The 17,510-nt window shown below is 38.3% G+C and overlaps 1 protein-coding gene across 1 annotated transcript in view; it reads right to left on the bottom strand.

Moving 5' to 3' along the window:
- The window catches only part of LOC101746138 (protein ver-1), a 33,781-nt gene extending 32,064 nt beyond the window's left edge, over window positions 1-1,717 (bottom strand). The window contains exon 1 of the mRNA XM_021346804.3: window positions 1,605-1,717. Within this exon, the coding sequence (XP_021202479.1) occupies window positions 1,605-1,686 (82 nt within the window). The 5' untranslated portion in view covers window positions 1,687-1,717. The remainder of the gene's footprint in view (window positions 1-1,604) is intronic.
- Between the last annotated feature and the right edge of the window lie 15,793 nt (window positions 1,718-17,510).

Raw genomic sequence — 17,510 nt, 5'->3', positions numbered from 1 at the left:
TCACGGCAGAAATAGTCGGGGTGGTGGTACCTACCCGTGCGGGCTCACAAGATATCCTACCGCCAGTAAAATTCTATAAGAGCTATCAGTGATTATAGTCTAGTTATCACTAGTCAAATTAAATCATTTGAAATATGTAGCTTTGGATATAGAATAGAGATTAGATTTCGCCAAAAAACGCTTCCGTGTTTCCTGCTCTGTTTTTGGTTTTCTATACTAATATTATAAAGAGGAAAGATTTGTTTGTTTGTTTGTTTCGAATAGGCTCCTAAACTACTGGACCGATTTGAAAAATTATTTTGCCATTAGAAGCCGACATTGTCCCTGATGAACATAGGCTACGTTTTTTAAATTTATTTTTTTTGGTTTCATGTGTGTTTTAATGTTTCCGAAGCGAAGCGAGGGCGGGTCGCTAGTCATTCATAAATCAATAAACAATTAGAAGACACCAAACCTAAATATATTGCTATCAATTCCTTGGTTTCCTCACTTACGTTAACGAATCCAATATCCACATTTTCCGGCGATAGGGGCGTGCTATTACCACCCTGCCTAATTCTGGCACGAATAAGTCGTTCTTTATAGTTTGAAGGGTGGGACAGCCGACATAAAAGTAAGATATTTTTTTCCTTCCTAAGCTGATAGCCTTGAGAGGCTATTTCAGCGTAACCTTAACTAGTAGGTCAGCTCACGGGGGTCAAACCGGAGTGGTGCTAACACTAACCCTAGCAAGAGCAGTGCTTCGCAGAATCTACCACCGGATGGAAACGCGACCCACTGAGAAGATCCGACGGGAAACTCAGTGGGCTGTGTATATGGGTTAATTCGCTCGTCGAGCCCTTCGTCGCAAGCGACGGGTTCGACGAGGACGGTGACCGGTGCTCAAATCGGACCAATAGTTCCTGAGATTAGCGCGTTCAAACAAACTCTTCAGCTTTATAATATTAAGTATAGATATTGTCCTATTGGCAAGAGTTGTCATCGCATTCAAACGCATCGGTAATAAAAGTAAACCTGAAATGAATATCCACCATCCTGCCTATTTCCGCTACGAAGCAACCGTGCCTTCTGTTATGAATGGTAGTTAGAAGAGTAGGAGTAGGAGTTGTTGTACTGATGGAATTGAGGCTTTAATGTCTATACCGAACCATTATATTGTGATGGGTGCTCAGAAATAGCAACTGGTAAAATATTAATATAATTAACACCCTCGTATAATCTCTCCATAATAGTTTATCAGCCTAAAATCTATCTATCTATCTCTTAGGTTTATGGCGTTTCCTTTTAGATTTCGCCAACAGCCTAAAATAATAGAAGTATCGAAATTTGACTGGTGGTAGGACCTTTTGAGAGTCCGCACTGGTAAGTACCACAACCTTGCCTATTTCTGCCGTGAATCAGTAATGCGTTTCGGTTTAAAGGGCGGGGCAGCCGTTGTAACTATACTTGAGACCTTAGAACTTATATCTCAAGGTGGGTGGCGCATTTACGTTGTGAATGTCTATGGGCTCCAGTAACCACTTAACATCAGGTGGGCTGTGAGCTCGTCCACCCATCTAAGCAATAAAAAAAAATAGAATGTAAATAGAGCATCAATAAATTACCTGGTATCTGAGGAGCTATGACACATAGCGTCCTGGTCAGCAGCGAGGAGAAGACCAAAAGACCGGCCGGAGTCATCTTCATCAGCCCCGGTCTCCAGGATCCGTAGATTTCATCTGGCCCACCCCTGTCGTACCTAGAACAACAACATAACTTGAAGCGATCTTGACTTAAAGCCTCCTGATTTTCTTCATACAGACAGTACTGCTCAAGGTCAACCTGGTGTCCAATGGTTAAACAATTTTTTTTATTGCTTAGATCGCTGGACGAGCTCACAGCCCACCTGGTGTTAAGTGGTTACTGGAGCCCATAGACATCTACCACGTAAATGCGCCACCCACCTTGAGATATCCTCTAAGGTCTCAAGTATAGTTACAACGCATTACTGCTGCACGGCAGAAATAGGTAGGGTGGTGATACCTACTCGTACAGACTCAGAAGAGGTCCTACTACCAACAAGAAACAAGGCCATGAATGCAGGCAGTCACCTTAAGAAATGAAGTCTAAGTCAATTTATACTACAACGCCTGTGACACATTTCAAACCTGAACCCATGTTTCGCGGCCGAAACAGACATGATAGTGGTATCTTGGCTCGTACCACTTAAAGCACTCTATCACCACTAAAGCCAGCCAATCGATTGGTCGACGACAGAATACCAGTTTTTTTTTAGTTAATACGTTCCTAGCACTTGCTAATGACCGAATGCAAGTGTGTTGAAATCCGTAAAAAGTATCGCCTTGCATTGCATTACATTCCGCCTTAAGCATTGCCAGAGTTTTTTAATGATATTCCATCATATATACCATCGGTTTACGTTGTTTGTAACACTTAAACCTCTTTTTTTGGATCAACAGAGAATCTCCAACTTTTGGCTACGCGTTGACGACTTTAGGCGAGGTATGTTCCAGTCAAACCGGCTAACGCTGTCTGTTATTCAACGTTCGAGCTTCGGATAAGACTCTCAATCGTCGCGGGCTGGCGGCAAGGTGGATAATTAGTGCAGAGCACATTTCTTTCCGTCGTCGAGAAGACGATTCTTGGCACGTCCGGAAAAATAAGGATGTGGAGAGGCTTTTTGGTGAGCCAAATATTCTGGGGGAGATGAAGGCACGTAGGCTCGGATGGCTCGGGCATGTAATACGGGCTGTGAAACGGGTGTACGCGGGTGTACCGGAGGGGTGCTACCTCGTAGGGAGACCCAAGTACCGCTGGTCTGACGCTGTGGAGGGGGATTTGCGTGGGCTCCGAGTGTCGGACTGCCGGGGTGTTGCGCAGCGCCAGGATGAATGACAAAGCTTATTGTTGGAGCCCAAGAACCACCTCGGGGTCACAGCGCTAGCTCAGTAGCAGTAATAAATTTCTTTCCGTAGTCTATACCCACGAGACTTCGAACCATCAGTTACCACCATGACCAACGGGCTTTTGCGCGGTGGACTATCCAGGATCTATTTACACGGACTATAAATATATCACCCGATATTTTCACAGATTTACGAGCGTAATTATTAGAGAAATTCACAGGCGTCAACTACAATACCACTAAACTTGACATCACGCATCATGTCCAAAACTTTTGCGGTCCGCAAAACAACTATATTTAGGTAAAATGTCTCGGGTTGCAATTACAAGGTCCCTCCACCGCAAAAACAGTAGTGTGTCTCGGGTTAAAGGGGTCAAATGGCCGTTTTACGAGCAATGGGAGGTTCGGTCATTCGAACGACGTCACACATGCCCCTTTGACTTCGGTACTACCCAGGACAGCGTGTTCGCGGTATTTACGTGCTTATAATCGGTATCACTAGCAGGATTACTCGAGCGCCTAAACTAGTTATCATTTTTTATTGGTGACAAGACGATGACCGACCTTTGCTCGTTTTTTTTTTTTTTTGATAAATTGTGTTTTTTAGAAAATATACTTAAATACGAATTACATATTGATAAAATGATTAAATATTCCAAGATCGTTTAGGCATTTTTATGTGGCTTCGGGTGGCATAACAACGCCATCTGCTGAAATAGTTTTAGTGTTATTGTGTCTTTAAAGCAGTCAGTTGCTCTCAATTATGAAAAATAGTATTATTATTCGCCAATAGATGTCGGGAAGAGTCACAAAGTTTATTATCGAATCGAGTTATCGCCCCCGAAATCCCCTGTATACCTACTAAATTTTATAAAAATCGTTGGAGCCGTTTCCGAGATTCAGATTATATATACTTATATATAGAAAAATTGCTCGTTTAAAGGTATTAGATAAAATAAGATAAGATTAGTGTTATACAAGGAAGTTTTATACAAAAACGGCTTCAAATCGAAAGGCACGACAGAAATTGGCAAGGTACTTACTTAACTACCCGATGGTACCTACTCGTGCAGGCTCACAATACTTGCTACCACCAGTATACCACATAAGATGTATATTTATACCAATTTCATAATTTATTAAGATAACTCTCTCCTGGATTATCCTGCGCCAGCCCTGCCTATCCTCGGTTGTGCGGATGGCATATTGGACTGAAGTGTTAAGAAAAAAGCGTATCAGATCCAACCAGCACATTGGGTCTTTGGGCCTTCTTCCGACCTTGCCTGTTACCAGCGACTTTGCAACTTTTCTAAATTGTCACCGCTCTTTCTGATCATGTGCCCATTTAACTCGAAACTCCTCCGCGCGTTTATAGAGCTGACCATCGGAATATTGAGCTCGGTAAGAATGGATGTGTTAGTTTTGTCTTCTTGTTACTTGTGAAGAACGGTCGAAACATAAATGATACCTTTTTCGGCATCCGTTCTCGGAGAATAAGTTTTTTTTTTTTTTTTTCAAAGTATTTCTTCTTGTTTCGTATGTAGAACTTGTAATTGCTTTCAGCTTTGTTTGATTGTGTTCGAACGATGATCGAACCATCGGAAAGCGTAAACGAAAGGCGTTTCGGGAAACTTGTTTCTTCTTTGATTTTGGAGACGAAATTGGTTTCAAAGTAATAACGTTATGTTTTTGGAAGTGATAAGGCGTATCGAGAACTTACGCCGATAAATAAACCTGCCTATTACTAATGTGTAAATACTAAACTTTACGGGTTACCTAGGTCTTGTGAATCCGCGCGGGTAGGTACCACCACCCTGCCTATTTCTTCCGTAAGCAGTAATGCGTTTCGGTTTGAAGGGTGGGGGGGGGGGGTACAGTCGTTATACTGTAAAAACTGAGTTCTTAGAACACATGTCTCGTGGTGAATGGTTGTATTTACGCCTATAGGCTCCGGTAACCACTTAACACCAGGTGGAACGTGGACTCGTCCACCCATCTAAGCAATAAAAAAGATTACTAAAACATGTGGGTTTTTTTTTATTACTTAGATGGTTAGATCCCCATCTATAATACTAAATTATTATTACACTCCAATCTCGCCGTAAAAATCGGATGGCGATATCAGCGTTGTCAACAGCTCTACCACATACCATTTGGCTTTGAAATAAACCCCCCTCCAAGGGTTTTCTCGAGCGCTGGGTCATGTCTTTTTTCGAAGGATGTTTCATGATGTTCTAAGGACTCTCCGTCCTTAGAGGTAGGCAGCGACTCGGTTGCATCCCTAACATTACTGACGACCTTGAGCAACGGTAACCACTCACCATCAAGTGGCCAAATGCTCGTCTGCCTATTAACGCAATAAAAGAGATCACCAAACTGCAATTTTCTGTCACAATACAAAAAAGCTATAATTTTACTCAAAAAAATTAAAATCAAGCCATTTTTATTTCACCATACGTTACCCCACTTGAATAACTTTAGGATTTTTGAGTGCTGTCAAAAAAGCTCCGATTGAAGTTACTTTATCGGTTTTTCACGCCAGCCAGTGCCGCCAGCATTGCAGTATTACATTTACGAAATTTAAAAGTCTTATTTAAAGCTCTTTTTTTCGCTTTTATCCAAAATCACAGATCAGAATTTAAAATGTCAATTATTAAGCTTAATCGCTCATTATAAAAACAATTTGTCATCGTCATTGCCACGTCAGTTGTCACTTGCGTTTGACATTCGTTAATCTTTCATTTTATCAGCTCTTTTCTACTCCAAATACGTAATAAACTGGTTTAAAATTCACATTTAAAATTTACATTCAATCATCTCTTTTCACTAATGTACTATGCATGTTAATATATCGACGCTTGAAAGGCAAACGTGACTAAGCGACAATGCGTGAACTTTACTGTAGACCAATTTAAAGTTGAAATACCTGAAAAAAGTTATTTTTTAACGAATCTAGCTGTAGGATTGAAATGATTTTAATAGACCTAGTATTCTTTTTTTTGCGCATCGAATATGGTTATTGCCTATCATTTATGTACAAAGCAGTTATTGTCGCTTATAATAGTCACGTTTGTTTTTCAAGCGTCAATAAGTATGTATAGAAACGGAAATATTTTAATTGTAATAGTATCAGACTGTATGTATGTATGTATGTATGTATATTATGTATGTATGTATGAATGTATGTATGTATGAACTTGTTTATTAATAAGTATGTATTTATAAACAAATAGATTTCACCTCCATTTTTATTTCATTTACTTCGTTAACTGTTTACATAAGTTTACAAAATTAAAATGTGGTTAATGAGTAGGTACATATATGCTTCAACGAGAGATTGTAGTCATTTTTTTTTTTTTCATTGCTTAGATGGGTGGATGAGCTCACAGCCCACCTGGTGTTAAGTGGTTACTGGAGCCCATGGACATCTACAACGTAAATGCGCCACCCACCTTGAGATATGAGTTCTAAGTTCTCAGTATAGTTACAACGGCTGCCCCACCCTTCAAACCGAAACGCATTACTGCTTCACGGCAGAAATAGGCAGGGCGGTGGTACCTACCCGCGCGTTCTCACAAGTGGTTATACCACCAGTAATTACGCAAATTATAATTTTGCGGGTTTGATTTTATTACACGATGTTATTCCACGATTTTTATGTGTCACCTCATTAAGGCAGGTCAAAAATAAAAGGATTACATAAAGCATCAGAAATAAAGGTTATAAAGGATTACAAAAACAAACACATTTTGATAGACTTCTCGGATTGGCTTTGTGAATGTGTTATACATTAATTTATTAAGTATACTCTGTGTCGATTATTATTGAATTCAATCGGACTTTTTGGCGGGAACGCGAGGAGTGAAGTTGTGTGATTTGTTTTATTTTGTCTATTTAATGTTTCTTCGGGTTTAAATGTGTAATAATGGTGGTTTATGAACTGTTTAATATCTGTGAAAGTGCACAAATGTGGGAAAATGAAACAAAGCGGCTGGACGTCACTTCTCGGGATCCTCAGGTCTTAGTTACCAGGTCATAAATACCTAAAAAAAAAATTTCAATCCTGTGTATTTATTAGCTACAGAAATGTAAAGATTTACATAATTACACTAAACAACAGACATTGTTGGCAATATTCGTAAGAATTTTAAATATTTTGATAATTTTGTGTATAGTTCATAATTCGAATTATTTGGATGTTACGGTTTGTTTTCAGTTAGTGGGTGTTTGCGGGAGTATTTCAACACTATACCGCATTGCGCAGATGGCTACAGTGCTACCAGAGCGCAAAATCTGTTTATACGTATAAAAAACTTTTTCGTGACAGCTCTGTGTATTAACTAGATGCCATTTAGCTTTGCACACTTCAATGACTTGATTTTTCATCTGATTTTTAGAATTGTATATCGTCATTTAAAACCATTGAGTAATGTTCAACAGATATAGTATTACAACTGTATATGTTTTTGTATCAGTTTGTACCAATACCAATTCAATTTTAGTTTTAAGTCCAAATTTATTCTGAATTTTCTTACTGCCTAACATTATATCCCTTCACTATAATCAAACTGTAATTCCCTAACATTTAATCTAAACTAATCATTTACGGTTTTTTTTAACTAAATTAAAAAAAAAACAACCCAAAAAGGTTTAATCTAAAGCTCCGCCATTTCGCGCTCACATCTCTCCAATTATTCGCAAATAAACTGGCAACCCCTATTGTACTGCAAAAGCCCGCCAAAATACATTTTGCGTTATCTGTCCCCTGAGTACGGTACGTTCGGAGTCTCCGTACGTACGCTGTCAACATTTAATTTATCGTTAACACGTGGTATGTTACTGAATTTATTCTACACTTTTTTCGAATGAGGAATCGGCGGTTTTTTTTTCCGAACTATTTTTCAAAACACGCCCTGTATCTCATTTGATTATTATCGAATGCTGGTCTTCACCCTGAAACATATGGTTGAAGATTAAATTGCATTAACTCAACGCATAAGTCGTTTTGATTTGTACAAACCACCCGATTGGACTGCAGAAGTTGGAGAAAGCCGAGTTGTTTAGTTTTAAATTTTTATTGCTTGAATAGGTGGACGACCTCACGGTCCGCCTGATGTTAAGTGGTTACCAGAACTCATGGACATCAACAACGGAAATGCCGCCTCCCATCTAGACACATGAGTGCTTAGTCTCAGTTTTATAGTACAACATCTTTCCTGCCCCTCAAACCGAAATACATTACTGTTTCACAGCAGAAATATCCAGGTTGGTGTTACTTACCCGGGCGGGCTCACCAGATGGCCAGACCACAAGTAATACCTGTAATATCCGTCCTTACTCATAGCAGACTGTGGATCAACATTAGCTCATTGTCTATCTCAATCTAAAAGATAAGTAGCCAGACTTAACACAGTCTTCGCCGTTGGCATTAATAAAACGGAAAACGCTCTATTCACACACGCTGAAGTATCAACATTGAAAACATACTTCATACACATCCAAATAAAATTTATTATACACGTCGTTTTGATTCTCTTCGGTCCCAACAAGTCTGATGACGTCACCCGCTGACATCACAATGTTTCAAAACACCCCTCGACGAAATACGATAAATTATATTGTTCTTCTGCCTTCGAATAATCCGATTTGATATACAATTTAGCAATATCATCCATTAAAGCTAAGACCAATCAAAGCCAGACTCCGAAGCAATAACCAGAACGTCAAACTCGAATAGAATTTTCAACGGGACTTATATATCTTGGAATTTCCAATTTCTGTGTTTGATAATATAATATTAAAGACGCGCACTCAATCTAGAATCTGTTTTAATTAATTTTCTTTGATGTACTACGTCCAAAATGGTCGTTAGCACCATTTTTTCTTTGGCCAAATGTCCCTACGAAGACGGCGTCTAATAAGAATTTATCTGACCTACAAATATGTATATCTGGAATATCTGGAGAATTGAATAGGAATCTAGTGATATAATAAAGCTACATTACCCGGCACGTAAAGCCAAATAATCAGATATTGAACTTTTTATGCAGGCAAATAACAAGAAAGACGACGAATATTTAATCCCTTTCCAACGCTGAGGTCAAAAATATAAATGGGTAGGGGAGATTTTACCATGAAGCAGTCATGCATTTCGGTTTGTAAGGTGGAATAGCCGTAGCAATTAAAACTCGAACCTCGTATCCCATGGTGCAATCAAAATACCTCAAAAATAATTCGATTTAATGAACATCATGTTAACCCATATTAATTTATCATATGTGAGCTTAATGAAGGGAAGATAGAGTCCACGTTAACGATACAACATTTAAAAAACTGAAGCTAAGACGATACAACTTCGATCACCCATAAAAACAGATCGAAGCCAATTTCCTATTTAATTTGAACAAATAAGCTTCCAGTTTCCCTTTACTTTTTACAAAGGAAAACAAGTTGGAAACGATGTCACGTTCCACGAAGCTCTCCTGAGCTTATTATCAAAAGCACCGACCGAACGACTCTCGTCTACAGATAGTTCCTTATACCCGTAGCTTATATCCGGCTGGTTAATCAAAAACAGAACGGGCTCGAGTTAATTGTTCTGAAATTTACGATTCTTAAGGTTGGTGAGCCAATCGTTTTGAGGATTTTTCTGAAAAAGTTTTAACGAAGTTCCATATGGGGCGATGCGGAGGGGTACTCTAACTGGGAAAAAACGTTCGTAACGTAAGATTTTTATTAGTTAATGCACACAGTGTACGACTTAACTTTGTAATAACGTACAAAAAATAACATATTTTTTTAACATTCATTAACCAAGATCTCAGAGCGTTCGTTTGCGCAATACACTAACTCTTATGCAAACAACCGTGAATGAAGTGTACCACAATAAGTTCACACGTTACCGAATGACCGTGGGTTGTTGCGAAACCTCCAGTTTTATTTTCTTTATACCTCGAATAGAACTTAAAATTAATATTTTTATAATAAGGAACTTCGTTCCTATCCGATGTCCTACGACACCACACATCTTTTTTTAGCAAATCGCCTGATTTGAGCTGTGGTATGGTGGCATTACCCAATATGATTGAAACAGGGGGACTGTTAGAATTTTATGGAAGCTTTGGATCATAGGGGGAGTAGCTCCCCTGATGAAACCATTGCAGCCAACCGGTACCCTACTTTCTTCTAATTTACTTCTCATTAAAAATCTTAGAGCTCCTGGGTCTCCGCAGAGACTGGTTGGCTCTGTCTTGAATGTTGCAAATGTCGCCTGGACTGCTCTGAGGAATTGTCTTTCCTTCTCTCTATCCGTAATCAAATCACAATTCTCACTATCTGAAAAACGCAGCTACAGTCCGATTTCAAAAGTTATTTCTACCACATACTATACAACTGTAGAATGAACTCCCTCCTCAATGTTTCATATACTTCTTACAATTTAGTTACAGTGAAAATGGTCTTGAAATCATTTTTTTTATTGCTCAAGTGGGTAGACGAGCTTACAGCGCACCTGATGTTAAAGTGGTTACTGAAGCTCATAGACATCTACACTGTAAACACCGCCCCACCCTTCAAACCGAAACGCATTACTGCTTCGCGGCAGAAATAGGCGGGATAATGCCTACCCGTGCGGACTCACAAGAGGACCTACCACCAATAAAGTAAGTTTTCATGTTATATCCGACTTAGAGATCGCTTGGTGCAAAATTCTCATCTCAAACGTCTTTAACGCATTCAACAAAATTAAAATTCATAATTTCTAATTAAAAAAAGAGCAGGCCAATTTAAAACAATAGCTTCGACCTTAAAAATCATAAGCACGCATGTCTATTTATCCGGTCAGATTTGAGCAACCCTACAGTGTGTACTTAGGGCAGACAATAATGTGACAATACCAAGAAAAGATCTTTAGCGCGTTTAACAAATTTTAAAATACATAATTTCTAATTAAAAAAAGAGGGCAGTCCAATTTGAAACAATGGCTTTGCCTCTACAAAAAAAACCGGATAAATCATAAACGCGCATGTCTATTTATCCGGTCAGATTTGAGCAACGCTACAGTGTGTACTTAGGGCAGATAATAATATGACAATATCAAAAAAAGGTTTTTAGCGCATTCAACAAATGTAAAAATACATGATTTATAATTAAAAAGAGAGCAATCCAATTTGAAACAATAGCTGTGACTACAAAAAAATTATTAAATGCTGGGGAAATCATAAATACGCATGTCTATTTATCCGGTCAGATTGGAGCAGCCCTACAGTGTGTACTTAGGCCAGACAATACCATGACAATACTAAGAAAACATTTATAGTGCATTCAACAAATGTAAAAATACCTGATTTCTAATTTTTTAACGGCCGTCTGGTGTAGTGGTAAGTGACATGGTCACTACACAAGGGGGTCGCGGGTTCGAATCCCGCCAAGGGATGATATTTGTATGATTAATATAAATGTCTTTTCCAGGGTTATGGATGTATATTAAATATGTGTATGTGTATAATAAAAATCTTATATTTATTTCCGTTATCTGGTACCTGTAACACAAGTTCTTTACTAAAAATTAAAAAAGAAAGCATTCCAATTTGAAACAATAAGCTTTGCCTCTACAAAAAAAAACCGGATTAATCATAAACACGGATGTCTATTTATCCGGTCAGATTTGAGCAGCCCTACAGTGTGTACTTAGGCCGGACAATACCATGACAAATGCTCGTAATTACGTAAACGACGAATGTTTGTTTTGTGCGCAAACACCCTGTATCATGAAACCGGGTATAATTTGTTTCTCGTCTTATTATTGCGAAGTGTGGACACTTTAGTTTATTGTTCTGACTTCCTTCCTTGTTAATATTTTAGTCGTTTCACTATACAGCGTGTGTTTTTAGTAAAGCGGACATTAGTTCCTGCCGATGATTTTTGGCACAATAACGTTCACATGCGATTTTTTTTTTATTTTATTGTATGCCATGTAATGCAATTAAAATGTATATTTTCAACGGGCGGTCACAAGCTACTTTTGCTCAACATTGCGGGCTTGATTTATGAATTAAATACTCATTATTCACTTTTATACTATAGACTAATTTCTTCGAGAAAAGACCCTTTACATTTCGCAGATATATTTATTAACCAAAATTGCTGATTTTTTTTTTGCTAATGGTCCCAGTAAAAGAGGCTATAGTCAGTCATCATCATCGTTTTTAATTTCAGGTCAGGACTATATGTGCTTGACCCGTTAGTTCTACTATAAATAATCCTTTTCATCTATCTCGATGGTGAGGACCGCAACTAAGAAAATATTATGGTTTTCTAGCCTGAGTTGCCAGGCCAAACTTAATCTTAAAAGCTTTAACATAAGCATCACAATATAACTGGCCTTCGGAGATGTATGTAACTGTAAGAGGCTTAAGGTCTTTATATCTTGTTTCTTACTATGTTGAGTCCGGGATCAGACGTGATAATAATATGTACAGCTATTTTCTAGGTTATTAGGATATTAAGGTACTAGGGTATTCTACCTCGAACTACTATTAATTCCTTATCACCCATCCACGCCAATAGTATTCTAACCGATATTAGCCGGTTCTAGTAATTTGTATCTGGAATACTTGTGAGGTGTATGATACTGGAATTACCAGGTCCATTGCTCAAATTTATGTCACAAGAAAGAGCACCATTTTGATTAAACATCAATTTACAAAGTAATAAATTTACATGTCTATGAGCCATTCCCAAAATTTTGAATATACTATAAATCTGGAATCCTATAAATCTGGATATACTATAAATATCTGGAAACACTTCTTCTTGTCTTTTATCTCTATATATACATCACATTCAGTACCATCACTATGTGGATTTTTTTACGATAATTATATTAGGAAAGGCATTTATGCTTGAGGTTATCGGTGTCAAGGTACGCAGTTTGCTAGTTACATAGAATACATTTGCCAATGCATAAAATTCAGAAATAATGATATTCTGTGCCCTATATCTGCCTAATAGTCTCGAGGTCAGGAAACCCAATTAAGATCTATAGTCGAATCCGTATAACAGCGCTTTCAGAAAATGTATTATATAAAAACAAAAACAAAAAAGTTGGCAAATAGCTGAATTGTGCTAACGCCAACTTCAAGGGAATCTTATCGAATAACAGTATTCGAAAAATATTTTTATTTTTTTATTGCTTAGATGGGTGGACGAGCTCACAGCCCACCTGGTGTTAAGTGGTTACTGGAGCCCATAGACATCTACAACGTATATGCGCCACCCACCTCGAGATATAAGTTCTAAGGTCTCAGTATAGTTACAACGGCTACCCCACCCTTCGAACCGAAACGCATTACTGCTTCACGGCGGAAATAGGCGGGGTGGTGGTACCCACCCCTGCGGACTCCCAAGAGGTCCTACCACCAGTGAATCTTACCTTATTCCTTAATAAATTATGAGCCTTCTGTTTCAAGTAGTCTAATAATATGGCACAGTTTGTTACATACCTATGTTATATGTTTAATGTAGAACAAATATAATAATATTTAAAATACAATCACAAGAATTATGAAACACATAATATAATATCGTTGCTTCTTTCAAGTTTGGCAGAATTCTAAGCTTGATTGACATAATTAACAAGATACGATTATTAGAAGCTTAAATGAGCTTATTCAAGCTAAAGAGCATTGCGTAATAAATTTATTCAGCCGGTCTTGACATAATGGGGGATTTGTTAGTGAGTTTCAAAGCTAGGAATATGGTCTGATGGTATGTTAATGTTGTTGGTATCTGAAAAGATTGATGGTATAAGTGGTCAAGGGGATGAAGACCCTAGCGATGGAAGGATTAGATACCTTTACTGGTGGTAGGACCTCTTGTGAGTCCGCACGGGTAGGTACCACCACCCTGCCTATTTTCTGCCGTGAAGCAGTAATGCGTTTCGGTTTGAGGGATGGGGCAGCCGTTGTAACTATACTGAGACCTTAGAACTCATATCTCAAGGAGGGTGGCGGCATTTACTTTGTAGATGTCTATGGACTCTAGTAACCACTTAACATCAGGTGGGCCGTGAGCTCGTCCACCCATCTAAGCAATAAAAAAAAACCTTAGTTCCGTTCAGTTCCTTTCCCTTAGCGCTCGGGTAACGACATGGCGACATGGAAGAGAGTTCATTCCAAAGCCGGTGGGTACAAGGCAGTAGAAATCTCTGGAAACGTACTGTGAATGAACTCAGCGGTTCTAGGTACTATATGGATGAACACTGCCATTAATTACCATCGCAATGCCCCTCACTGGAGCATAGTTCATCCATACAAACTTTGAGAACTCGTAAAACTGAAGTGTTATTGTGTAAATTTTAATTTGGTTCTGAAAAGGTTGTTTTTTTTTCTGTCTCGAAGATTTTGTCACATCACGTAAGACGCATCCACTATTGAGTCGTTTTTTAGTCGTTGATAACGTGAATCGTAAAGCAAGCGAAACATCTGAACTGATATAGCGACACTGAAAAACGCGAGTCAAAGTTAGTTTTTAATAATTTTTTGTTTGCGACGTGACAACGACCTTACTTGGCCATAGAGTGCGTAATAAGGTCTCTAGTGTTTCTATCTATCTTCTATCTTATATTTATATAAAAATGAATTGCTGTTCGTTAGTCTCGCTAAAACTCGAGAACGACTGGACCGATTTGGCTTATTTTAGTCTTGAATTATTTGTGGAAGTCCAGAGAAGGTTAAAAAGTGTGTCCCCCGTCGGATACCTTTTGTTTTAAGTTTATTTTATACCAAAGTTTATGTCTTTTATTAATCGATTGAGGCACTACGAAGTCTGCCAGTTCAGCTAGTATTATTATATTATAAATAACAAGATTTCGCAAGGAAATTAATAAATTTTCAACATCACAACCGGGGCTCGGGAATCAACAAATTCATTTTAGATATTAAGCTTTCGGTGAGGTTACGAAGGCTATTCACAATAAATTAAAACCCGTTCTCGAACGCAGAGGAGGCCTAAACAGCCACATTCACGAGAAAATATCCCGGGGCTATTATTAAAGGTTGAAATATTGGGTTCAGTTTAGTTAATGTTGTTGGTTGTATTAGACGAATAATTTTTGTTGCAAAATTGGACTAAGCCTTTTTTTTTTCTTAATTTTATTGGATTTATTTATTACATTATTATGAAAACAAACAAGATTATTGTCGACTTAGTTTTGACTAACGGAACCAATGATCTATCATGAATCTGGTCTCAAGAGATCGAATTCTAATTATGCAACTATCCCACCTTTGAAAGCGCAAGACATTGTAGTAGGACCTCTTGTGAGTCCGCACGAGTAGGTACCACCACCTTGCCTATTTCTGCCGTGAATCAGTAATGTGTTTCGGTTTGAAGGGTGGGACAGCCGTTGTAACTATACTGAGACCTTAGAACTCATATCTAAAGGTGGGTGGCAGCATCTACGTTATAGATGTCTATGGGCTCCGGTAACCACCTAACACCAGGTGGGCTGTGACCTTGTCCTTCTATATATGCAATAATAATAATAAAACATGGTTCGCGACAGAAATAGGCAGGGTGTTAGAAACTACCCATGTGCATCAGAGATATCATTAGCAAGGCAATAAAACGAAATTGAAATACCTACATCAGCCCTTAGCATAAAACAATGCTCGGTAAGTTATACACGGAAAAACTAATATACCCCTCCGACTTTTTTTTATTTTATTTTTATTGCCTCTTTAGGCAGACGAGCATACGGCCCACCTGATGGTAAGTGGTCACCGTCGCTCATGGACGTCAGCAATGCCAGGGGCAGAGCCAAGCCGCTGCTTACCATCTACACGAATAATAAATAAGTCTTGAAGTGTTCATTAATTTTCAATTTCAGGTATAAAAGAAGAATTTGATATGTCGAAGCGTCTAGATTAAAATATAAAATACTAATCTTATGTGATTCATCCGACCGATTTCGGCCATGGCGACCACTTTGACTCCTATCCGTCGATTTGGCGCTCGTGCGCTCGAAGATGGCTTATATATCTTCGCGGCAATCATTCATTTCATTCAGCTTATGTATGGAATGATTGTATAACTATTTTATTATATTTTATTATACGGTAGGAACTATTATGAGTCCGCACGGGTAGGTAACACACCCCCTATTTCCGCCGTGAAGCAGTAATGTGTTTCGGTTTGAAGGGTGGGACAGCCGTTGTAACTATACTGAGAGACCTTAGAACTTATATCTCAGAGTAGGTGGCGCATTTACGTTGTAGATGCCGATGGGCTCTAGTAACCACAGGGGGGTGGTGAGCTCGTCCACCCAGCTAAGCAATTAAAAAAAAATTGCAATGTTCGAATTCAAAATCAAGGTTTTTTTTCTTCAAATACACCTTCGCAGGCGCGTATAAATCATTATGGCCTTACCACCGATTCGGAAAGCAATTTCACCACCGAGATGAATCGATAAGAAACTAGGGACTCCCTCTTTTCCACAGACACGGACAACGTAACACAGAGTATTCGAAATCAGTCACTCAGTCCTTTTTAATGAGTTTTTTTCTTTTCTTCAATCGCGAAATAAATTAGGTTTTTTTTATTTATTTATTTAAGGATTACCGACAGGGTTTACAGTAAGACATAAAATAACATTGACATGTATAGAGCAATTGATAACTGCAACTCTAATTAGAGGCAATCACAGCATGCATTACATTAATATATCAATAGAGATTTAACAATACTATTAATAATAATAAAAAATTAAAAACAAAAGAAAGACAACAAGGACAGTAATACCCGAGTACTCAGACCAAGGCCGAGGCTGAGGTTCAACAACAACTTTTTATAATTTTGTTCTTAAATATTGGAAGGGAATCGCCAAATATGTCAAGGTTTTCAACTTTTCTAACTAGATTATTATAAAGGTTAGTTAGACGGGGAGTAGGTGAGTGCTTGCCTAGATCGGTTCTGCTAAAGCGGGTGCTGAAAAGAGCAACGATAAATGTACTAAACATATATCACCAAAATGAAGTGTTTTCTTCTTCACAAATCGTAATTAAAACTAATCTTATGTACATTCTGTACAGTGTTGGTTAATTAAGAAAACCGATATACATGTTTTTTAATTGCATACTAGCTGACCCGGCAGACTTCGTAGTGCCTCAATCGATAAATAAAAGACCTACACTTTTGTATAAAATAAACTTAAAACAAACAAAAGGAATCCGTCCGACGGGGGACACATCAAAGGGAAAACAAAATTGTTATTTTTATTTAATTTCGAGCATTTTCATATTTATCTACCTTTTAAACCTTCTCTGGACTTCCACAAATAATTCAAGACCAAAATTAGGCAAATCGGTCAAGCCCTTCTCGAGTTTTAGCGAGACTAACGAACAGCAATTCATTTTTATATATATAGATAGATATGAGTGGACGAGCTCACAGCCCACCTGGTGTCAAGTAGTTAATGGAACCCATTGACATCTACAACGTAAATGCTGCCACCCACCTCGAGACATGAGTTGTAAGGTCTCAGTTTTAACAGTAAAACGGCTGTTCCACCCTTCAATCCGAAACGCATTACTGCTTCTCGGCAGAA

The sequence above is a fragment of the Bombyx mori genome, chromosome 28 (assembly GCF_030269925.1).
Source record: "Bombyx mori chromosome 28, ASM3026992v2".
NCBI classification, from domain to species: domain Eukaryota; kingdom Metazoa; phylum Arthropoda; class Insecta; order Lepidoptera; family Bombycidae; genus Bombyx; species Bombyx mori.
This window is presented reverse-complemented; position numbering and strand designations above follow the sequence as displayed.